Source organism: Dipodomys ordii, unplaced genomic scaffold (genome assembly GCF_000151885.1).
Source record: "Dipodomys ordii isolate 6190 unplaced genomic scaffold, Dord_2.0 Scaffold134, whole genome shotgun sequence".
Classification (NCBI taxonomy): Eukaryota; Metazoa; Chordata; class Mammalia; order Rodentia; family Heteromyidae; genus Dipodomys; species Dipodomys ordii.
In genome coordinates, this window is record NW_012267350.1 from 469,454 (window position 1) to 494,037 (window position 24,584).

A 24,584-nucleotide genomic window follows, 5' to 3' on the forward strand; every position below is an offset into this window, starting at 1 on the left:
TGAAGCCAGCCAGGGAAAAGTTTAAAAGATTTCATTTCCAGTTAACTAGCAAAAAGCTAGACTGGAGGTGTGGTTCGAGTGGTAGAGCACCAGCTGAACAAGCAAACCAAGTGAGCATGAGTTCCTGAGTTCAAACTCCAGTACCAGTACCAAAAGAGGGTATAAAAATAATGACAAGTTGGGGCTGGGAAGGTGGCTCAGTGGTAGAGTGCTTGCCTTGCATGCATGAGGCCCTGGGTTCCATTCCTCAGCACCACATAAGCAAAAAGAAAAAAAGACAGAAGTGGCGCTGTGGCTCAAATGGTAGAGCCTAGCCTTGAGCTGAAGAGCTGAGGGACAGCGCCCAGGCCCAGAGTTCAGGCCCCACGACTGAACAAAAAAAAATGACAAGCTGGGCACCAGAGGCTTGTGCCTGTCATCCTAGCTACTCAGGAGGCTGAGATCTGAAGATCGTAGTTCAAAGACAGCCCAGTCAGGAAAGTACATAAGACGCTGATCTCCAATAAACCACTAGAAAACTAGACATGGTGCTAGCCTTGAGATGAAGAGGTGAGGGACAGCACACAGGCCCAGAGTTCAAGCTCCATGACCAACAACAACAACAAAAAAATCTGAGAATTTTTTTGCCAGCCCTGGGGTTTGAACTTTGGGCCTGGGCACTGTCCCTGAGCTTCTTTTGCTCAAGGCTAGCACTCTACCACTTGAGCCACAGTGCCACTTCTGGCTTTTTCTGTGACAAATTGAAGATAAGTGTTTCTCTCCTACCCAGTCTGGTTTCCAACCATGATCCTCAGATCTCAGCCCCCTGAGTAGCTAGGATTACAGGTGTGAGCCTCTGGTGCCCAGCTTCTGAGATTTTTTAATGTACCTTACAGTTTAAATAAATGTTGCAAACTTAGTCTCTGCCAGAAATTCCTCCTGTCCTGTAAAATTATCACAAGCTTGGGGTATAGAACCATGAGGACATCACCTGGGTTGGCTACATGAAACAATTTAACATTGCACTTGCTTTGGTTCTTAATGACTGCTAAAATTCCTAAACCCAATGTAGAATTTCCTTCACAATCTTCACTTTTCCTTTTATATAGATTAGCTTGTACTTGAACCATGCAATTGAACCACATCCTAAAATGTTCCTAGCAAAATAAAAGCTCATTATAGTATGAGTCCAGAGTCATTTAATTGCCTTAGAACAAAATACCAGGTTGAACAACTTAAAAGAAAAATAAAACAAAAACAAAACAAAAACTCAAAATTATTCCCATTCATTGTAGCTGTCCTACCCCAGGAAAAACACTCTTAAGAAAATTGGCTCTAGGAGAGGGGGGCTATTAGAAGGAGCGATGAATGGGTCCATTTAAAATAATACCAACCAGATCTTTGGTTCACATGAAGTAGTTTAATGAAGACAGACAGTACTTCCCTTAGCCTTGTTCACATTGATTCTTTTGTCCGGACATCTGCTGATGTGAAATAGAATCAAATCACATTTCTTCTTTGTGGTAGAGACGCCTTGTTGAAATGGTTCCAGCAGAGGCAAGATCCGCCTGGGAACTAAGCTCTTCCTATTTTATGGCCATAAATATCCACATTGTACTGTCATTTCCTCTCTGGAAACCTCATCTCAATCATTGTGTCTGTCATTATTGAACAGCTTGTGATACTCCTGCTTAGCAGACTTACACAGCAGTTGGTCCCAAGTCATGCCAGTCTGTGACAGGGTGATCGATGGCCTGCAGTGAGCCACTTCTGCAGAGCGAGGCCAGGATGCTGAGAGTCTGGTCATGGTATCTGACCTAAAAAGGGAAAGAACAAAGGATATTTGAACTTGAGACCACAAAACTCCACAGACAAAGTCTGTTAATCTCTGATAAGGAACTATACTCTTCCTTATCCAAGCTTCAGTATGAGGTGCTGGAAATCTCTCTAGGGGCAGTACTGATCATTTCTAGTTTGAAGATGGGGCAGGACAAAGTATGACCCAGGAGGCTCCCCAGGAAGGGGAAGATGAATGTGATGGGAGGGGAGTCCCTCTGTACAATACTGTGCAATACTATGGTTGTGCTTTGTGCAGCTACTGTAGCAGTGTGCTTGGTAAGGAGATCAGAGTTTTCTGGGACCTTCTGGGTAGATGACAGAGAAGAACTGGGAGTGAAGTTAGAGCTTCAGGGAGTGACCATGTCACCATCCATCCTTTGCATGTGTATATTTATGTCATTCTAGTCAAAGTGAGTTATGCCAGACACAGCTGTACTGTGTTCTGGAATGGGCCCTAAAGAAGTCAGTAGGTCATAAACAACAGTGATCATAGACAACAGAAAAGCCTGTTGTTGCTAGCCAAAAGATAGGAAAAAGATTTGTCTATAGAGATAAAAATGAAGCACCACAGGAAAAACTCCCTTCTGTGACCAAAGACCTAATTCAAATATAGGACTTTTGTGTCCAGGATATAATTTTAAAAAAAGAGCATTTGTCAAGCCAAGAACCAGGAAAATTAAAACTTGAACACAAATAGAAACTCACAGATAACACTGAGATAACAATGATATTGAATGATCTAAAACAGATTTTAAGCAGTAATCTTAAAATGTTTCAACTAACAACTTCAAATGCACTTGAAACAAATATTAAAAAACAATAGGAATTTTCAACAAAGGGGAGTGTGTGTGTGTGTGTGTGTGTGTGTGTGTGTGTGTGTGTGTGTGGTGTCAGTTCTGGGGCTTGAAATCAGAGCCTGGGCTCTGTCCTTGAGCTTTTTGGCTCAAGGCTAGTGCTCTACCACTTGAGCCACAGCTCCACTTCTGGCTCTTTGCTGGTTACTTGGAAGTAAGAATCTCATATAGACTTCCATGTACAGTTATCTTTGAACCATGATCCTCAGATCTCATCCTCCTGAGCTAGGATTTTACAGGCATGAGCTACTGGAATCCAGTAGAAAATGTTTATTTTTAAAATAAAAATATTTTATTATCTTTAAGCAGTTGTACAAAGGAGTTGCCATGTAACAAAGAAGTTTATGCATCTTGATGAATGTCCTCCCTTTCAACATTCTCACCCATCCCTCCCAACCTACCCTTTCCCTCTGTGTTCTTAATTTTGTAGGATATACATTAAACTCTTGACTGCATTCTCCCTCTCCTCTTTAATAAAGAACCAAATGTAAAACAATTTTTTAATTTTAATTTTAATTTTTTGTGAACATACTGTACAGAGGGGTTACAATTACATGGGCAAGATTAAAACAAAATTTTTGTGTGAGACAAGGTCTTGCTATGTGGCCCAGGTTGATCTCAAACTTGCCCTCCTGCTATCTTAGACTCTTAAATGCTGAGAGTATAGTATATGCCACCATATCTGTAAATAAAATGAAAATGTTAGAAGTGTAGAGTACAGTAATCAAAATTTGAATACCTCACTGGGTGGGATCAATAGCAGAACAGAGATGACAGAGTAAAGCATCACTGAATCTGAAAATAGAACAACAGACTACCCAGTCTGAGCAACAGAAAAAAAAAGTGAAAAAGCATAGCCTCAAGGACTGGTGGTATGACAATAATTGATTTACCATCTGTGTCATCAGAGTGCTAAAAAGAGTAAAGTTTAAAATGTACATGAATAAATATAGTTGAAAATTCCTCACACTTGGCAAAAGACATAAACCTACAGATTCAGATCAACTCTGAAAATTTCAAACAAGAAAAACTCAAAGAAGTTTACCCCAAGATACAACATAATCACATTTCAGAAAAACAAAGTCCATAGTGGTACATGCCTGCAATTTCAGTACTTGGGGGACAGAGACAAGATAATGAGGCCAGCCCAAACTACATAGTGAGACTTTATCAAAAATTGGAAAAAATAGGAATTTTAAGAAAAAATCTCCTGATAGCAACTAGAGAGAGAAATGACACCCATGACTTATGGGGGGCAGTGTGAATGTCAACAGACTCCATATCTGAAAGCATGGAAGTACAAAGGAAGTAGCACATTTTTCAAGCTCTGAAAGAAATAACTGTCAACCCAGACTCCATTTGTTGCAAACAGAACTGTTGTATAACAAATGCTAAGGGAAGTTCTTCCAACACACAGAAAATGATAAAGGAGGCTTGAAATATTGCCAATGAAACAATAAAAACTGAAAGGATGAAAATAATAGTAAATTAATATACTTTCTTGAGCTTTAAAAATTATATTTGATGGTTGAGGTAAAAATATAATTGTGATTAGGTTCTCAATATGTGGAGAAAATACCTAAGAGAATTATTAAAAGGAGCAGGATGAAAGCTAGCTTTCTATACTTCATTCATAATAATAAAATGTTGACACAAATAGAGTATGATAAAGTATGTATGTATTATCCAAAGGAACCATAAAAATAAACATACAAAAAACTGAATTCACTATGGATAAGTCAAGATGAAATTTGAAAATGATCAAATAACACAATAAGATGACAGGAAAAGGAAAATGGAACAAAAATAAGGATTAAACAAATCAATTTATAAAAACATCAGATTTAAGCCCTAAGGTACAAACAAACTATTATAAATGTGTCAAGCACACAAACTAAATGTGATGAACAGGATGCATTTATTCCTTCAAGTTCTGGGACTTCTTAGAAACCAGGGCTGGCAAGTGGTCTACCACTGAGATACACTTCCATCCCTAGAATAGATTTTTAAACAACCTAACCATGCTTTCTATTCAAATATAATGATGTAGGTTGAAAGCAAAAAGAATTGAAAGGATATACTATGCAAATATTAATTGAAAGAGGGAAAATAGTTACATTAATACAAAGAAAATTGCCAGGAACAAAGGCTTTATAAGGGTTAATCTATGAAGAAGACACAGCAATTCTAAGTGTATATGCAGTAAACAACAGAGCTTCAAATTTCCAGAGGCTAAAGCCAAAAAAGAACAGAAAGGAAAAATAGACAAGTCCACATGGTAGGAATCTTTAGTACCTCTCTCTCAACATTTGATAAAGTCACTAGACAGAAGTAAGCCCGGCCCAAAGAAACATAGATCCCATGGTTTCCCTTATTTGCAATATGTAGTATATGTCTGAGTCAAGCAAAAAAGGTCAGAAAAGGTGATGTTAGGGAAATGAACCCTAAGACATGTATTCAAATGTTTTTCTTCTTTCATGCGATTGTTTCTAACACATTTATAAGATTATTTCTTTGTTGGTTTGTATGTCCCTCCCCCACAGTATAACCTCTGCTTTCACTGTATTTGATGTCGGTATAATTTGTGGAGAGGAAGGGGAAAAACAAATAATTTAAATAGGGATACAGGTGGACTCATTGCAACAATGAGATGTACAAGTCGTTATGTCAAAAACGAACTTTACGACTTTCCTCCGGGGGTGGGCGGGGCGGGGAGGATGGGAAGGGATGGGAAGGGGAAACAAAGGAGGAAGCTACAATGCTTGATAAGAAATGTACTCATTATCTTGCCCATGTAATTGTAACTCCTCTGTACAGTATTTTCACAATAAAAAAAGAAAAAAAAATAAAGTCACTAGACAGCAAATCAACAGAATATAAAAAGAACTTGAAAACTGAACCCAACAGGATTAAATGGTGTTTATTGAACATTCCACTTACTAACAGTAGGATATACAAGACCTTTTAAGTATACATGGAACGTACATATACTGGTTACCAAAACAAAGTTGAACAAATTTGAAAAATGGAAATACTAATAGAGCTGATTGACAGGTGCCAGTGGCTCATGTCTATATTCCTAGCTACTCAAGAAGCTAAGATCTGAGGATCTCAGTTCAAAGCCAGCCCAGGCAGAAAAGACCAGGAGACTCTTATCTCTAATTTTAAAAAGCCAGAAATGGAGTTCAAGTGGTAGAGTACCAGCCTTGAGCAAAAAATCTAAATGAAGGCATGAGACTTGAGTTTAAGCCCTATACAACAAGCACATCATTTGTTCCAGCAAATGATGTTGGAGCAGTTAGATATCCATAGGCCAAAATAATCCTTTACCTAAACCTCACACTTTATTAAAAAAATCAATTCCAAATGAACCATCAGAGACAGGTTCTGGTGGATTCATGCCTGCAAGGCTAGCAAAATGCTATACTGGATGCAAGGCTCAATAGGTAGAACATGAGCAATGAGCAAGAAAGTAAGATTTCTTTCTCTGAGGGCCTGAGTTCAAGCCCCAGTACTGGTACACACACGCACACACACACACACACACACACACACACACACACACACATAAATTATCAAATTAAAGTGTAAATACAGACAAACTTATCTTAAAATTTATGAAGAAAACCAAGAGAAAAGTTATAAAACATTTATAAGAAAACATAGGAGAAAAATCTATAGATACTTTGGGATACACAAAGCATTCATAAATTGAAATGCACCATCCACAAAAGGAAAAAAATGACAAGCTGGACATAAGCAAAATTAACCAATTTTTGAAAATTTGAGATGGAAAGGTTTCCTCCATTTTTCTCAGAGCTATAAACCTATTCCTCCCATGTATCAACTTCAGTCACCTAGGTATTTTGTAGAACAATTAGCAGTATGGATCTCAGATTCCAATAGGAATATAACTGGCCTTTCTGAAAATGTTCCAGCCACACTGGGTCTTTTTTCAGATTCTAGAACACTAAGAGGTCAAGCCCTTTCTTGACTCAAGGCCTTTGCATATACTGTTCATTCTGTTTGCAATGTTCATTAACATTTCAGCATAGCTAGCTAAATCTTTTAGGCCTAAAGCTTTTATAACTCCTTATAGAAGAATTTCTAGACCAATCTAACTTCCATAGTTCTCCTCTTATTCTCTTTCCTAAACTCACTGATAAATGGTAACTTGTGTTAGTACAGAAATCTACCTTTGTAAGTCAATCCCTGGCTATTCTTGGTATAGAGGGAGGCACTTAAACTTTGACTTGAAAAATGGGTAAAAAGTTACTGGATATTCCATTGGATCAGGAAAAGCTGCCTGAGTACTTTTTAATTTTTTTTAATGCTTTGCAAACCGAAATATAATGAGTAAGAACAATCTGGGTTGTTGATGGGGTTAGAAGAGGTCTGGAGGAAGAGAAAAGAAGCTACATTTGGGATGCGGCTCCATGGTAGCTAGCTTGCCTAACATACATTCTGCCCTAAGCTACAAAACTTCTTGGTTAAAGCCACTTTTCTTTACCCACAATCTGGAGAAAATGAAAATATTTCCTACTGCCTACAGATCTATTTTGCCTCGGTGCAGTGGCCCACTGGAGGCAGAGACTGAGAGGATCAAAGTTCTACATCAGCCCAGACAAAATGTTTGTGAGACCCCATCTCAAGAAAAATGCTGGTAGTTCTTAGAGCCTCAACTGGGTAATCAGAGGGTAGAAAGAGTGCCTGGAGGTTCAAAGCACTTGGGTCTTTTTGTACTAGGTCTCAGCCCCTGGCACCATGTCCCGAGTATCAGTGCTCTATCATGTGAAAGGCACTGTATCCCTGCAAGTGGGCTACATGAGGAGCTCCCAAGGTCGGCCTGGCATGCTGGTCCATCGATGTCAACTTTCCTAATGTCGAACCTTTCGAGTTGCAGGAGATCACGTTTGAAAATTACTACACAGCCTTTATGAGCATCCGTCTCTGTCAACACACCTCAGTGCACACACCAACCAAATGGGTGACCTGTCTGCGGAACTATTGTCTGATGCCTGACCCACACAGTGAAGAGGGAGTGCAGGATTATGTATCCTTGTTCAAGCACCAGATGCTGTGTGACATGTCCAAAATACTGGAGCTGCGTCTGATTCTGCGGCAGCCAGAATCAGAATCTATGGCTTTCATTCACAGTGAAGGAACTACAAATCTACCTTCAGGGACCCAAGAGTCCTTCTGTGGCCTTCCCCAAGTGGCTCTCCCATCCAGTGCCCTGTGAACAGCCTCCTCCACTCCCTGAGGGTCTTCCAGACCCCAACCAAGTATCCTCCGAAGTACAGTAGATGTGGACGCTGACAGAAATGGTCCAGGCCAATCACACTTCTACAAGGATTGGCTGCTTTGAGGTGGATGGCTGTTATGACCTGAATTTACTTTCTTACACTTGATTGGAAGCTCCTCTCTGAGACTTGGACCCCTTGAAGCTTGGTTTGAGCCACCAAAAACCATAGAAACCTTTTCCCTGTGTATTTTGAGTATTGCCTGACTGTGTGTTCTGGTTTGGGCCATGCACAAAGATTCAAAACTCACCTGGCTCACTGAATAACTTCAGTATGAGTTCCTGACTGGGGTTGGGGTGGGAGGTTGTGCTGTGTCTTTATCTGCAATGCAATCCCCTCTCCTGCCCTGAAAATATACAAATAAGAATACTTTTTTAAAAAAAGAAAAGAAAAATGCTGGGAGTGGTGACGCATGGTAGCCTGTGCCTATTATTCCAGTTACAATAAAGGCTATAGGTAGGAAGATCTCATCCCAAAGGAGCCTAGACATAAAACCTTTGGGGTGGGGGAAGAGCTGGGGATGTGGCTTAAAAGATAGAGCCACTGCCTAACAAGTGCAAGGCCCCAGGTTCAACCCCTAGTTCTACTAAAAAGACCTATTCTGTCTGACAATAGAAGATAAAAAAATTTAAACTGTGTAAATCATGTTAAGAATCATAAAAGTGGGCTGGGAAGGTGGCTCAGTGGTAGAGCGCTTGCCTTGCATGCCTGAGGTCCTCGGTTCGATTCCTCAGCACCACATAAGCAAAAAGAAAAAAGCCGGAAGTGGCGCTGTGGCTCAAGTGGTAGAGCGCTAGCCTTGAGCTGAAGAGCTGAGGGACAGCGCCCAGGCCCAGAGTTCAGGCCCCACGACCGGACGCAAAAACAAAAATCATAAAAGTTTCTGCTTATCAATGTTTTGAGAAACATACAAAGAGTGTTTAAAAAACGTGACCGTTGGGATCTTGTGACTCATGCCTGTAATCCTAGCTACTTAGGAAGCTGAGATCTGATGATGGTGGTTCAAAGCCAGCCTGAGCAGGGAGGTCCGTGAGACTCTCCAATTAACCACTAGAAAACTGGAAGCGGCGCTGTAGCTCAAAGTGGTAGAGCACTAGCTTTGAGTCAGGGACAGCACCCAGGCCCTGAGTTCAAGCTCCATGACTGAAAAAACAAACATGTAACAGTGACGTGTTGAGCCATTCCTTAAACACACAAAGAGCTCATAAATCAGCTTTCATTTTTTTTAATCACTGTTTAGTTAAAGATTCAAAGTCGTACTGTAATGAGCTGGAGTATTTTATCTCCTTTGCTACAGCTCCCCAGGCAGACCCTAAATGTAGCTGCTTGTCCTAATATCCTTGGCCTCACCATCAAAGGGAAATCTCCCTGTGGTTTCACTGTGGTTGATGTCAAAGGCCCTGATTGCTGGCATTTGGCTCCAAGGAGGCCCCAGGGCTGTGACTGAATGACACAGGAAGACACTCAGTGTTTTAATCATAATTTTTTTCAACCTTTAAAGTCAGCAGGATGAGAGGCTGTGGAGAGAATCAACTTCCTGCTAGCTTGAAAGTATGGATCAACCCGATAAACTTGCAAGTTTGCCTCTATCAGTGGCCTTTCAGGTCAAGTAAGAAGTGTGGTGTCCTGTTCTGTGCACGGCTCCCCCTCCCCCACCTCCACCCCTTGGTTTCGTGTCTCCCAAGTGGATCTAAGGCACTCACTGACCAAGTTCCCCACTTGTGCTTTGTGCTTTACTACCAAAAGATGCCGGAAGATGGTGCTGGCTGGTATTTCCCAGTATTCAGCTGGCCCTGAGGCTGTGCTACTTCTCAGCTCATGTGACAACTTTCCTTCAGGGCCATTCCCAGAACTAATGGGCTGATGGGAGCTGCAGCCTCCTGTTTGGTGGCTTTGTATACTTGTGAGATATTCTCCCGGCCCAGCAACCCAATCCACAGATCCATACTACAGATGATGTTAAGATAATGATCTAAACTTATCTGTCTGCCCAGGTTAAGCTTGCTTTACCTTCCTGTTTGCTCATGGAATCACTGAAATACAGTGTGTCCAGGCAAACGGAAATGACTGACAGTGCAGATGACAATAGAGCCATTAAGCTGTATGTTGTAAGGGAGCTGCTTTGGGGCAAAGGTAAAAGAACCCTTGAGATCCTCGCAGATCTCCCCTAACTGGGGCTGTAAAACAAAATATTGTTCCAAACAGCTAGTTTGTGAATAGAACTATCCATCCTCTCCCTGTCTGGAAATGTACTTTACACATTCAATATTATAACTGTTATAATTTCCAAACTTTTGATCTGAAAAATTAAATGTCAAAAGACACTGATCAATAACAGCTTCAGTTCTATTTAAGGTGCAGCAACTTTCAAGTAAAAAATAAAACAAAACAACTGAGAACACTCTCCCCTAGGAAGTAGAGGAAGATATTAGAGGAGAAGCCACTAGCTGGGACCAGGAAGCCCCAGAGAGTGCTGAACAGACCTATACTGTGGTAGTCCAGCACTCAGGCTGGAGAACAGAGCAGAAAGCCAAGCCCTACTAGTCAGCCATGTCAAAAAGGTTGTTATAGTCTAAGTTAAAATAAAATGAAGGAAAAACATGTCTCTAATTTTATGACCCACCCCAAATAAAAATTTCCAAAATTTCTGAGCTCACTTGAGAACAAATGAATGTGTATTAAACCTGTATTAATAAAACTTGGTCACTGTGATATAAAACTCTGTGTGTGTACATGAACACACACGTGTGCGTGCATATGCGGGGACACATGCATGCATGTGTGTGCATACATGGTGAGCATCCTGGAGCTTAAAACTCAGGGTCTGGGTGCTGTCTCTTAGCTTTTTCACTCAAGGCTGGCACTGTACTATTTGAGCCAAAGCTCCACTTCCAGTTCTTTGGTGGCTAACTGCAGGTAAGAGTCCCTCAGATTCGTCTGCCCAGGCTGGCTTCAAATTGTGATCCTCACGTTTCAACCTTTTGAGTAGCTAGATTTATAGATGTGAGCCCACTGGCTCTAGCACAACTTTGGGTTTAAAGTATCAGTTAAAAAATAGAATAAAAACATGACAGGCACCAGTGGCTCACACTTATAATCCTAACTACTTAAAAGGCTGAGATCTCAGCCTAGTTTGAAGCCAAACCAGGCAGGAAAGTCCATGAAAGTTTTACCTACAATTAGCCACTAAAAAGTTGAAAGTGGATCTGTGGCTCAAGTGGTAGAAAACCAGCCTTAAACACAAAATCTCAGGGATAGCACCCAAACCATGAGTTCAATCCCCAGGAATAACACCAAAAAAAAAAAAAAAGAATGAAAGTAGGAAACAGCTGAGTTTACCTGGCTGACTTCTATTTTTTTCCTTTCATTGAGCTGCTTGAGATATTAGCAGTTGGCATGCTTGCTGGCTTTTGTGAGTACAGTCCCTCCCAACTGCAGTAAAGGAACTGAGTCAGTATTTTCTAATGTCCATTCAGACAGGCCACCTGCAGATGTTTGCCACACACAGATGGACCTGGGAAGATGAGATGGTATGGGCCTGGGAAATAACTAGAGCTGGACCTGCAATTCAGGGAGTCATTTGGTCTCCAAGGGGCTATCAAATAAATGCCTAAAGAGGGGTATGGGGGCTCTGAGGCTATCCATGAGAACTTGTTCTTTGCTTTCAACCAGCTTTAAGATGCAGGGTGCTGTTGGGCCATGCCTGTAAACCCAGTTGCTCAGGAGGCTAAAATTTGGAAGAGTATGGTTTAAAGCTAGCCTTGGCAAAGAAGTCTGTGAGATCCTATCTCCAATTAACCAGCAAAAATGAGCTAGAAACATGGCTCAAATGATAAAGTACCAGCTGTGAGCAAGAGAGCTAAGCAACCTGAGTGAGCTTGAGGGTTTGAGTTCAAACCCTGGGACCAGAGGAAAAAGAAATTACCAGACTGGGATTACAACTCAGTATAGAAAGAGTGTGGTTCAGTCACTGTGGCACAACACCTTAGGTATCTCTTCCTGCAGAGTGAAGCTGTTTGTTCTAAAATTTTCTAGCCCTTCCTTCATCCAGTAGGTATAAATGGGCCCTATGGTCAAGATCAGGTCCATGGGGGCCATTCCTTGTTATAACATTGCTAGGGAGTAGCACACCTAACATCAGGATAATTATCAAGATAATTTTCCTGAACTCAAATCAATTTCTCTTCCCCTTTGACTAGTGAGAAATAAAAATAAGATCAATTTGAAGAGCATTCAAAGGCAAGGGTGATGGCATACTCCAGGAGCCTGTAATCCCACATATTTGGAAAACAAGACAGCCCAGGCTGGGGGTGTGGTTCAGTTGGTAGAACACTTTCTTAGAATGTACCAGGCTCTGAGTTTAATCTTTTACTGCACACAGAAAAGCATTGAATGCTGGTTTTGTTATTCTCAGCCAACCATCTCCTTATTGTAAAATTGTCTTTATTATTATTATTCTCTTATTTATTTTATGTTAATTGTACATACTTGTGGGTAATGGTGTGGTGGTTCTATACATATATACACCAAATTATGATCAATTCAGGACTGTTGACATTTTCTTCTCCTTAACAATTTTTATATAAAATTCTGTTTGGGGCATGATGACTCACATCTTTAATCCCAGCTCATCAAGAGGAAGAGTTCATGGGAAGATGTTAGCTGAGGTAATAATTCAGTAAGATTTCTCCTGCCTCTCAACAAAGAAAACTCATCTCACAAGACTGTCATTCCAGGTAGAGATGCTATAGATAAGAGGAAGAAGCTCACCATTGCTGTCCAGGCTAGCCCTGGACGGAAAGTAAGACCTTATCTGAAACATAACCTAAAGCAAAAAGAATAGTGTAATCACTGTTTCCTTCTTGCAATTCCTAACAGCAGTGGTAGAGGGAGGGACAAGAAAGCATAACTGTTTTGTTTAAAACCTGAAAAATGTATGGTGTTCTCCAATTACATCCATGGTGATAACATTCTTTATTATAATAAAAGCATCTATTTTTTTGGTGGCAGTACTAGCTTGAACTCAGAGCCTTATACTCTCACTCCTCTTTTTCCACTCTCAGCTAGTACTCTATCATTTGAGACACACTCCTACTTCTAGCTTTTTACTAATTGGAGATAAGAGTCACACAGATTTGTTTTCCCTAGCTGGTTTTGAACCACGATCCTCAAATGTCAGCCTCATGAGTAGCTAAGATTACAAGCTTGAGCTAACAGTAGCCAACTTCATTCAGCATCTAATTATATTGCTCCTAAAATCTGTACATACACCAGCCTTTGATTGGTCACAAAGAAGTCCTACTTTTTAAATGTGTTGATTTAAGTATATGTGGCTTGCCATTCACTCTGAATGGCTTACCATAATCCCTCTGAAGCAATCAAGAGCCCTTTGTGATAAAGTCTGGTCTTAGGGCAATACTGACCTCAGAATTCTGAAACATTCTTCCATAAAATCCACCTTATCTGTGTGCCATAACTTCTTCAGTGCCATCCTGGGAGACACTGGGAACCTTCCTCACTTCATCAGTTTTATTTGAGAATTCAAAGTTCTGTACCTCTTCCCCAACCCCACTGCCCTCCCCTACCTTGCATGTGCTCCCCTGGCTTCAGAGGTCCCTGGGCTGTTCTAGTCAGAGAAGAAACCCACACTGCAGAATTTTGGTCAGATGGGTTGCTTCCTTTGACTCACTCCTTCATGAGACCATGGCCTTTCCTCAAACCCAAAGATATTAAGCAAACACTCCCTCTAGCCCTTTGTATTTCAGGCCAGACTTGAAGATTTTTTTTTCCTTTCCTTTTCTTTGCATCTTTTAATTTTTTCTTTTTTTTCTTTGTTTCTCCATCCTTCCTCTCACCAACTCTCTTCCTCTTCTTCTATTTCCTTGCTTTCGTTTATTTTTGCAGTGCTGGGGATGAAATCGAGGGCTTAGAGTATGTGAGGCAAGTGCTTGACGACTGAGTTACCTCCCCAACCTCAGATTTGAGGCTTCTTACGACCAAGCCCAAAGACTACCCTGCATCTTCCTAGTGTCCATAATCACTCCTACCTCAAGGTAAAATCTCCTTGAAAGGCCTTCAATTACACAGCAAAAAAGATGTCTAGGTTGTTATTTTCAGAATGTGACTCTCCTGAGAACACAATCATCACTGAAGGAAAACTCAGTGGTTTTCCTTCACAGCTTCTAACTCTGGAGTTTATTTCTTTCACCATTAGCCAATGCTGTAACTTATTCTCAGCACCCTTCAGTATGGCCTTTGATATGAACAAGGCCAGCTGCAGAAATGTCAGCCCAGCTGCTGGCTTAATGCCTGGGCTAGAATGGTGGAGGAGGAAGCCAACCAAGCAGAAGGATTCTAATTCTCAGGAAGATATCACTGAGCCCTGCAACTTTTTTCCAATTGAAATGGCTTCCTGTTCAGCCCCAAACAGTTCTCTACTTTCCAGGGTTCTTGAACTTGGGCCAAAGTTATTTCTTTGTCCCTACTGTTCTTTACTCCATGCTGCACTTGATCCCAATGTCAGTAGAGCAAGCCCCTTCGGTTCCAGTGGAAAACATAAGGATAGGATGCCAGGAGAACTGAGGGAGAGCAGAAACAAGGAGGGGAGAGGAAAGAAGGGAAGAGGAAGGAAAGGAAGAGGGAAGGAGGAATGATTTTCAGAATTGGGTTGGTAGGTATTTGGGGGTTTCTGGCCATTTATGTTTCTGTTTAGAGTGCTAGGGCTTAAGTTACAGGACACTGGCCACTTTGCTATATTCTTCCAAAGGATGCATATAGCTTGTCCAGAACAAAGACCAAGATGTCTTACATCTAAAGCACCAAGAACTACCAATAGGAATGACATCTTGGTTCTACCAAGGATAGAGGCCTCCAGGAGATGTGATGAAAGGGATAAGACAACATGTCAGTCTGTTTAGGCCACGAGTGAATAGCATATGTACAATGACAGAATCTTACATAAAGAGTGACAGACAAAACAATTGAAGGCATGTGAAAGGGGGATAAAGGGATCTGTGAATAATTTGTCTTTCCATAGCAACACCTTACATCTGCCTGGCACTTCATAGCTTCCAGTGCTTTCCTATTAGTCACTAGGGTAGACAGTCCATTGCTCACCAACAGACCTGACTCCCATTCCGATCTTGCTCCCTGTCAGTAGCCAGGCCTAGGGGATAAATCATTGGCTAATCCAATAGAATCACCTGAACAACTTTCAAAACTTGCACTGCTTGGATCTTGGGACCCCACACCAGACTTAATAAATCATAATTTTCTGGGCTAGGGATGTATGTGCCTGCCTAGCATATGAGGCCCTGGGTTTAATCTCCAATACCAAGCTAAATAATTTCCTGGGGTGCAGCTCAGGCATTGGTACTAAACAAACAAACAAACAAACAAACAAACAAAAACCTTCTCGGCTGGAAACATCCTTACCCTCTCCCTTTCTGAGATTTCAGTTTTTCATTGTCAACTACAACCCAAAGATATTAATAGAAAATTGCAACAAAGTTAATCTACAAAAATCAATAGCCTTTCTGTATACCAACAATCTACGAGCAGAGAGGGAAATCAGGAAAACAATCCCATTTGCAATAGCCTCAACAAAAAATACTTAGGAATAAACCTAACCAAGGAAACAAAAGACCTCTACCAATGGAAACTATAAAAATATGAAGAGGGGCTGGGTAGGTGGCTCCGTGGTAGAGTGCTTGCCTTGCGTGCATAAGGCCCTGGGTTTGATTCCTCAGCACCACATAAACAGAAAAAGCTGGAAGTGGCGCTGTGACTCAAGTGGTAGAGCACTAGCCTTGAGCTGAAGAGGTGAGGGACAGCACCCAGGCCAGAGTTGAGGCCCCACAACCGACCAAAACACCAAATCTGAAGAAAGAAAGCAAAGATGACGTCAGGAACTGGAAAGACTTCCCATGTTCATGGATAGGTAGAATTAATATAGTGAAAATGGCTGTACTGCCAAAGGTGATCTACAAATTTAACACAATCCTGCATCACAATCCCAATGACTTCCTTCACTAAAGGAAATAATCCAAAAATTCATATGGAACGAAAGACCTCGAATATCCAAAACAATTTTAGGCAAGAAAAAAAAAAGCAATGCTGGAGATATCGCAATCCCAGACCTCAAGCTTTACAATACAGCCATAACAACAAAACCTACTTGGTACTAGCACAAAAATAGACTCAAAGATAAATAAAATAGACTAGAAGACTGAGAAATAAAGGCATATATTACAAAAAATACAGAAATAGCTTTTCATTGGTGTCTTAAGTAGCCTGATAAAATGCCGTGCAGTTCCACTCTGTCTTACATTTATTTTTGGATTTTCAATTTTTATTTTTTGATATTGGGGATCAAACCCAGAACATTGTCCTTGCTAGGCAGGTGCTTTGCCACTGAACTACAGCCCAGCCCTTTCCTACCTTTATCTAGCATATCTGCACTGTATGCATTACCTGCCCAATGGCAGTTGAGAAAAACTGTATTGAAGCTTTTATTATAATATATTGTTATAATTGTTCTATCTTGTATTTTTGTTAATCTCTTGCTATGCCTAGCTTAAAAATTAAACAACATCATAGATTGTATGTATGGGAAGAAAACATAATATACATGCATACACACATATAAAGTTTGATATTATCTGTGTTTTTAGGCACTCATTGAGGACCTTAGAACATAAAGAGGGATCTAAGGATAAGAATAAGATGGGTAACTACTGTAATTTCTAGCAAGGGTTGAAAATTGATGATGTGAGCCACCTCAAGATGTTCCCATCCCCTTATGCCAAATTATCAGCCTAGGGCAAGACATGTGACTCAGTTCTAGCCAGTGACACATAAAAGTAAGTCAGCTAAGATAGGGAGGTTCTTGGAAATATATTTATAAGCAGATTAAAAGAAAGAACATTATACCCACTAACCACTTTTTTTCTTTTCTACCTTTATTTTGTGCTGGGGCTTGAACTCAGGGCTTTATGCTCTCGCTTGGCTTTTCTCTCACTTGGCTTTTTTTGCTGAAGGCTGATGCTCTACCCCTTGAACTACACTTTGGACTCCAGCTTTTTGATAGTTACTTGGAGATAACTGTCATGGATTTTTCTGTTTGGGCTGGCTTTGAACCTTGCTCCTCAGATCTCAGCCTCCTGAATAACTAGGATTACAGGCATGAGCTACAGTGTCTGGCTCTTCCCTCCTTCATTTTAACAACCTTTGTGTAGTTGGGTAAGGATATAATGCTGGGAGCTTGTGTCTTGTGTCTTGTGACACTGGGAATGTGAGCTAGTGGGTGAAGTCAAGAAGATGTTAAAGGTAGAAAGAACCAGAGGCCATGGTGACTTGATACAGGATGTTACAATTCTTCCTCAGCCCTATGAAAAGCTCACCTATTCCATCTATGCCAACTTCTGTCTCTCACATACAGACCATCTTGAAGTTGAACCAAGAGCATGCATGCTCAGGTGGCCCCTGAGGAGTATGGTTGCAGTGTCCTTGGCTTCCTGTTGAAAGCTTAGGGATATTTTCTTTGTTCATGGTGAAGACATATCAGTGATAAGGCTAAGGATATTTTGCAACCCAAACTATCCTGTAAATACCCAGCTAGGTTTCCAGGATGAGTGCCTCAGAATGCTATGAGAAAGCCAGAAGATGCTTGTTAGATTATGAACACTGGAATCTAATACCACTGTCCCATTCATACCCAGCCCGGGATGACTTTTGTTACATTACCTCTCTGAGTCTCCAACTCCTTATTTGTAACTGGTATATATGTGGAGTGTTTACCACAATGCATGGTGAACAGCTCTTCTGTAAGGACCCTTGCATCTATCCTGTCCATCCGTCTGTCCATCTTGTCAGTCTGTCTGCCCTTCCCTCCCTCCCTCCCTTCCTCTCTCCCTCACTCCTTTTTTCCCTTCCTGCCTCCATTCCTTTTCTTCCCTCCTGTTCCCCCAGAGGAATGTTGTAAACTTTTGGAAAAATCCATTAATGGATCAGTAGCATTATCTTCCAGGAATACAAGAATTACAATAAACCCATAGGTTGAAAGTACACAATGCAGGAGAAAGGGCTGTCACCAAAGTCTGAAGAGCCTAAAGTTTGCACCCAGATGTCACTGCAGCCCTGAAAAGGAGGCCCTATCAGCCTTCTACACAGTAACACTGGTGCCTTTCCCCTTAGTCACTGTCACTGTACAGACTTGCTCTTACTGGAGGACAAAATCATTGTCCTCTACCCTATACTCCAGACTGACTCTCTTTCTCATTCTCTCTCTGCATCTCTGTCTGTATTTATATTAATAATGGGGCTTGTACTGAGGGCCTGGGCACTATTCTTTAGCTTTTTTTGCTCAAGGCTGGCATGCTACCACTTGAGTCACAGCTCCTCTTCCAGCTTTTTGCTGGAGATAAGCATCTCATAGACTTTCTTACCTGGGCTGGTTTTGAACCATGATCCTCAGATCTCAGACTCCTGAGTAATTAGGATTACAGGCATGAACCACCAGCAACCAGCTTCCTATCTCGTCCAGCTAGCATTCCCTAAGTGTTAAAAAACTGAAGAGAAAGGAGCAAAACTTTCTAGGAGATTGTTATGTTTTAAAACCATAAAATGCTGCAGTATTAGCCCAAGGAGGAGTTCTCTGAAGCCTGTGAATGGAGGGTTAGGAATCATTACCTAGACTCTGAAGAAGGTTCCATTTAAGGAGACAGGAGAAATTCCAAGGGCCAGGTGGAAGGCTGAGGTCAATCAAACTCAAGAAATGGGACATATGGAATGCAGATGTACAAACTGAGCTCTAGCTAGGCACCAGTTGCTCATACATGTAATCCTAGCTACTTAGAAGGCTCAGATCTGAGGGTCTTGGTTCAAAGCCAACTGGGGTAAACTAGTCCTCAAGACACCATTTCCAATCACTCAGCAAAATTCCAGATTGGTGGCATGGCTCAATTGGTATAAAGCCATCCTTGAGCAAGCAAGCTGAGTGGAGGCTCTGAGTTCAGGCCTTTGTACTAGTAAAAGAAACAAATACTCCTGAGCTCTCAGGATGTTCCTTCACCCACAAAATTCAAATCATGACTCCCCCCTCCCCAAAGAAGACAGCTAATCAATGATGTAGATGGAAGGGGAGATTGTCAACCAGCAAAATTCTGGCAAGACATATAAAAGCCTGTCATCAACCCTATATTGGCCCCAAAACAACAGCATGTTCCTTTGCCTAGATGCTGGCTGTGTTTCGCTTGTATTGACATTCCAATAAATCTTTGCTTTCTCTGATTCTCCTGTCTTTGTAAATTTTTTTCCAACCCATAGCTCCAAAGACTCCCACCACACACTCCATCTTTAAACACAGGCTTAGCAACTGGAAAGGATGTTTTTGTTAATACGTGACCAGTCACTGTACCATCCCTTCCTTCTTTCTGGAAATCAGGAAAAAACACAGACTTCCTAGCAATTACAGAAATCAACTTGATTACGGGGAGAAAAACTAGTTAGCCAGCTTCCTGAAATCACTCTGAAACCCTTGCTCCATTAACTACAAAATCTGTCCTCATTAACATCTTCAACCTTTGACCCTGGGAACCCATCCCAGGGGACTGCTGAATTATACTATAAAATAATGAATGGAAGAAACTTTGGCCACTTCCACCCACACTGCCCTGTGGTTCTTCCTCTGGTCTGCACCACGCAGAAGTTGGCATCCTGCCAACTCACCCAATGTTTGGAGAAATGCTTGACCATGCAACTAGCTAGACTCCTAAGGTCAGCAGCATGCAAGCCACCTCTTCCCTGGTGTCCAGTGTTACATGTACCTGTTGGCCTGGCACTGAACACATTTGGAAACCATTATATAGCAGCTTCTAATAACTGCTTTACAGAAGAAAAATTGCACCCCAAAAGAAGAAGAGGGTGACTTTCTCAAAGAGATGGGGTGGACAGCAGTCACCCATGGCTCATGCCTATAATCCTAGCTAGTCAACTTTGAACCTGAGTATTGTGGTTCAAAGCCAGCTGGGGCAGGAAAGACCACAAGAATCTTATTTCCAACTAATCACCAAAAGAACTGAAAGTGGAGCTGTGGCTCAAATGGTAGAGCACTAGCCTTGAGCACAAAAGCTCAGGGCCAGCATTCAGGTCCTGAGTTCAAGCCCTAGGATGTGTATACACACAGAAGGAAGGATAGGATGGAGTTGGGGGGATGGGTGGAATTCAGCCCTGAGGTCTTATCACACTAGAGGAAGCTGACCAGGCAGCTTTTGTGACTTGATGTTAACGGGATGTGGTCAAATATCCTGCAAACATGGGGAGAGGAGGAAGGAGGAAGGGTAGGCGAGGGGAAAACCCAAGCCAGGGCAAAGCAACATCTGTTCCATTCCATTATAACAGGGCCTGAAGTACATAAAAGTAAATACACTGTTCAAGAGCTGCTGCTTGCTTACTTTCTTGCTTTCTACTTGGGAGGAAGCCCTGGAGCTTAAGCAAAAGAGAAATGCTGCACATAGCAGAAAGAGTAAGAATAGGTAGGATTAAGGAGTGGCTATTTTTCCACCAAACAGTGTTTTGGCTTTCTCTGGACCAGCAGGTACCACGGCAAAATTGACAAATTGGAATCAGTTTTATAGCTATCAATCTCAGAGTGTGTCTTAAATCCCTACTCTTCATAACAGTTCTCAAAAGTCAAATTGCTTTACAACTACCTTGGACTTTATCTGCTGTCCCTGGAGCTCTGCTTCTTCCTTCTTCATAAAGGGGAGTGGGTTCACAGAGGCCTGAGCTCTGTCACAGCTACATTTAAATATCCTCTCTACCCTCAAAGTCCTGCTAAGGTAAGGTGGCTAAACTGGTGAAACCAGGCAATCTACCAGATTTTACAGGGAGGACTTCCCCTGCTTCTTGGGACCAGATCTCCACAGTATTGCACTGTGCTCTCCCTACTCCCTCTAAGGTCGTTCCAGGACTCTGCCCAGTGCAGAGCTATCTTACCTGGATCTCTCCCCTGAGGGTGAGGGTGCAGGGTTACAAGGCACCATAAGCCTCAGTCTCCAGTGGTATCTCCCCTTCCCTGGATGGCTCCAAATGGCCCTCCTCTCCACTGCGAGGGTAGGCTAGCAGACGCATGGCTGGTGCACAGGCGGCCTCCACCTGGCGCACCTGCTCTTGGCTCAGGCGTTCACGCCAGGCGTGGACAGCCTCACGGGCGTCACGGGCGGATAAGTGAAAGGGCCGATCCACATTATAGGCTGTGCCCCGAGTCATGTTGAGCGCAAAGGCGTCCAGTGCAGAGAGTGTGCGCAGCCCGGAGAAGCGCAACAGGCGACGCAATTGGGCTCTGGGTTGTCGCACCAAGTCCTCATAGCGCAGTCTTAGGTAGCGTCTCCGCAGCCAGGCGGGAGCACCTTGAGCGAACAGTAGGTCGCGCAGCCAGGCCTCGCAGATCACTTCAAGCGCTCCAGTCAAGAAGAAATCGGAGCGCGCTGAGGGCAGCGATCGAGATTGACTCCCAGGACGAGCGCCCACCCCGTGAGCCAGCAGCACCCGGTGGAAGCGGTCACCCCTTTGGCGGGTACGTAGAACCTGGATGCTCTCGCGGAGCAGCCCCTGTCTGGACTTGAGGCGTGAGTTGTGCACAGCCCTTGGATCTCGGAAAAGCTGCACCACCTTCAGGTTGAGGCCTGGGTCGCGTAGCAGGGGCACTAACACGCCCAAGTCCAGCAGGCGCACGTCTTTGATGACCACCACCGGGTACTTGCGGCACTCGGCCTCCAGAGCGCGCAGTGCCACAGGTGGGCAGCTGCGCTCACAGGCGGTGTCCTCCACGAGACCCACGTCGTTGCGAGCACGGGGTGCATCAGGGCACAGCGGTGGCGAACAGATGACCTTGTTGGTTCGCCAACGGAAGAGGGCAGCCGTGGTGAGATTAGCTGCATCCGAGGCTCGCGCGGCAGGGTCCCCGGGTGGCGCGTAGAGCCGCAGCACGGAGAAGTCACAGCGGAAGAGCGAGCGCAGCATGTCGCGCAGCGCGCCTTGCAAACTCTCTGCATCACCCGGATATAGCGCTTGCCACAGATGCCACATGGGCTCGTACAAGTAGAAAACGTCCGGATGCTGGTTAAAGAGCTCGCCCAGGAACGACGAGCCGGTGCGCCAGGTGGCGTGCACATAGATGTGTTGTTTCTCACGGGCCACAGCCTCCCCTATGAAGCTGAGGTTGTTTGGGGACCTGAGCGACTGATCTGCGCCCACTTCGGGGGCAGACTGCCCCTCGGAGCCCTGCTCGCGTTCGCCAGCTGCCTCTGCCTCCAAGCTCCACACTCCCAGGCTGTGCTGCAGGCTGGAGCAGTGGCCGATGTCCTTATCCTGGTCGCCGCTGCCGTCCAGCACGGAGGGGACCAGCAGCAGCATGAGCGTGTACAGCACCAAGAGCAGCGCAAATTTGCAGTACTCACGGCGGCGGCGCCGCCGGCCCTTCATCTTTCACCCCTGTCCGGAGTGCTCTCCTCTGGCCTCTCTGGGGCCCTTTGAGTCGGGAGGAACGCCACCACAGAGGGAAACTTAGGAGGCAATAGTGCATTTAATGACCGCCCCCGCCCTCAGCCTCTGCTGAGGCGCCTATTGGTGGGCTGGGCAGCTGCCCGCCCCTCCTACAACTCCGCAGCTTTCTCCGCCTTTCTACCCTTAGTACACTGCTACGCCGCTTTGGGCGGGGCTGTGACTGGCTGAGGGCGTAACAGCCAGATCCCACCTATCCCCCTAACCACTCCCGATGAAGTCAAAGGAGGGGCTCATGTGAACGAAATGTGCCACGAGAACTGGACACATTCCACCCAGAGAACTCATTACCCCTTCTGTGTTTTGTCCCCTGCTTGGTCATCTCTGTCCTAGGCAAATAACTACTTGTCAGTATCTGATTCCAGCACCCTCCTTGATCAGCCACAGTGTGGATGTTACAGAGCTCTGGATGTCCTTCCAGCCACTCGTTCATATCCCCCACGTTGGTGAAGCTCCTTGACCACTTCCTCTCATGTTCTGCTCCCTGTTTAGTATTCAATTCAGATAGCAAGCCATTGTTTTATTGTATTTTTAAATGCTGATATACGGTCTGCTCTCACTTGTTTTTTTTTTTCTTTTAATACTAGTGCTCTACCACTTGAGCAACACCTCCACCTTGGGCTTTTTGCTGTTTAATTGGGGATAAAAGTCTGTCAGATTTGTCTTCCTGGGCTGGTTTCAAACCAGATGCTCTACCACCTGAGACATGTCCCCAGTCCTGGCTAGGAAGTTTGTGCTGTGTGCCAGAGGACAGTCACTTAAGCTAGGGTAATAGTAGCAGTGAAGAAAATTGACTAGGTTGGAGGGATGTTTGAGAGCAATCAGAACAAGCAGAATCACAGGACAAAGACAGTAAAGGTGCCTAGCAGAGCTTTTTTTGCTCAAGGCTAGTACTCTACCACTTGAGCCATAGCTCAATTTCCTGCTTTTTGGTGATTGTGAGATTCATGGACTTTCCTTCCTGGGCTGGTTTTAAACTTTGAACTTCAGATCTCAGCCTCCTAAGTATCTAGGATTACAGGCATGAGCCACTGACATCTGGCTAAATCATTCCTTTTGATGAGTCTATTGTGGTGCCTTTTCTTCGATTCAGGAAGGTTCCAGAATCATAAACAGGAGTGTTAAAAATCATGTCTTTACTATTTTCAAAACCCCAGAACTGAACATTCAAGCTTGAAAAAAAAGGGAAATGACTGGACTTCTTTAAAAATTTTTTTATATCTTCATATCTATTGAAAAATATTTTAAGGGCCAAGTCTATAGCTTAGTGGTAGAGTGATTGTCTAGCATGCTGGAGGCCCTAGGTTCTACACTACTACCACAAAAATGAATTTGTCAAGTGCCAGTCACTTATTTGGGCATGTCCCTGCCTCATCTTTTCAGCTTTAAGCAAACACATTTCTCAGTATATATAATTTCTAACTGACCAAACTTGATGTGAAAGACAGGAACTCAGTTTTTTGTTGTTGTTTTTTGATTTTTGTTTTTTTTGGGTCCGGTCGTGAGGCCTGAACTTCTGGGCCTGGGCGTTGTCCCTCAGCTCTTCAGCTCAAGGCTAGCGCTCTACCACTTGAGCCACAGCATCACTTCCGACTTTTTTTCTTTTTGCTTATGTGGTGCTGAGGAATGGAACCCAGGGCCTCATGCATACAAGGCAAGCACTCTACCTCTGAGCCACCTTCCCAGCCCCAGGAACTCAGTTTTTATGTGAGTTTTTTGTGTGTGGGGGGATAAGGGGACTTTGTTTGATTTAGGGATTTATTTTTGGGGTACTAGTGTTTGAAGCTCTGAGGCTTTGACTTTGCTAGGTAGGCCTTCTACTGCTTGAACCACACCATCAGCCCTTTTTCCTCTTGTTAGTCTTGAAATAGGGTTTCACTTTTTGCCCTAGGCAACCTGAACCACACTCTCCTATTTTTTTTTAATTTTATTTTATTTTATTTGTGAACAAACTGTACAGAGGGGTTACAATTGCATGGGCAGGATAATGCGTACATTTCTTACCAAGCATTGCAGCCTCCTCCTTTGTTTACCCTTCCCATCCCTT

At 43.2% G+C, this 24,584-nt stretch overlaps 1 protein-coding gene and 1 pseudogene across 1 annotated transcript; one reads left to right on the forward strand and one right to left on the reverse strand.

Moving 5' to 3' along the window:
- Positions 1 to 1,352: 1,352 nt before the first annotated feature.
- Chst7 (carbohydrate (N-acetylglucosamine 6-O) sulfotransferase 7) lies at positions 1,353 to 22,496 on the reverse strand. Its single transcript, XM_013030849.1, has 2 exons — positions 20,972 to 22,496; positions 1,353 to 1,796 (listed from the first exon to the last, which is right to left on the reverse strand). Exon 1 carries the CDS (start codon positions 22,457 to 22,459, stop codon positions 21,005 to 21,007), a length of 1,455 nt encoding a protein of 484 aa, XP_012886303.1. The 5' UTR covers positions 22,460 to 22,496; the 3' UTR covers positions 1,353 to 1,796; positions 20,972 to 21,004.
- Positions 7,437 to 8,206, forward strand: LOC105996662 (annotated as a pseudogene).
- Positions 22,497 to 24,584: the final 2,088 nt, after the last annotated feature.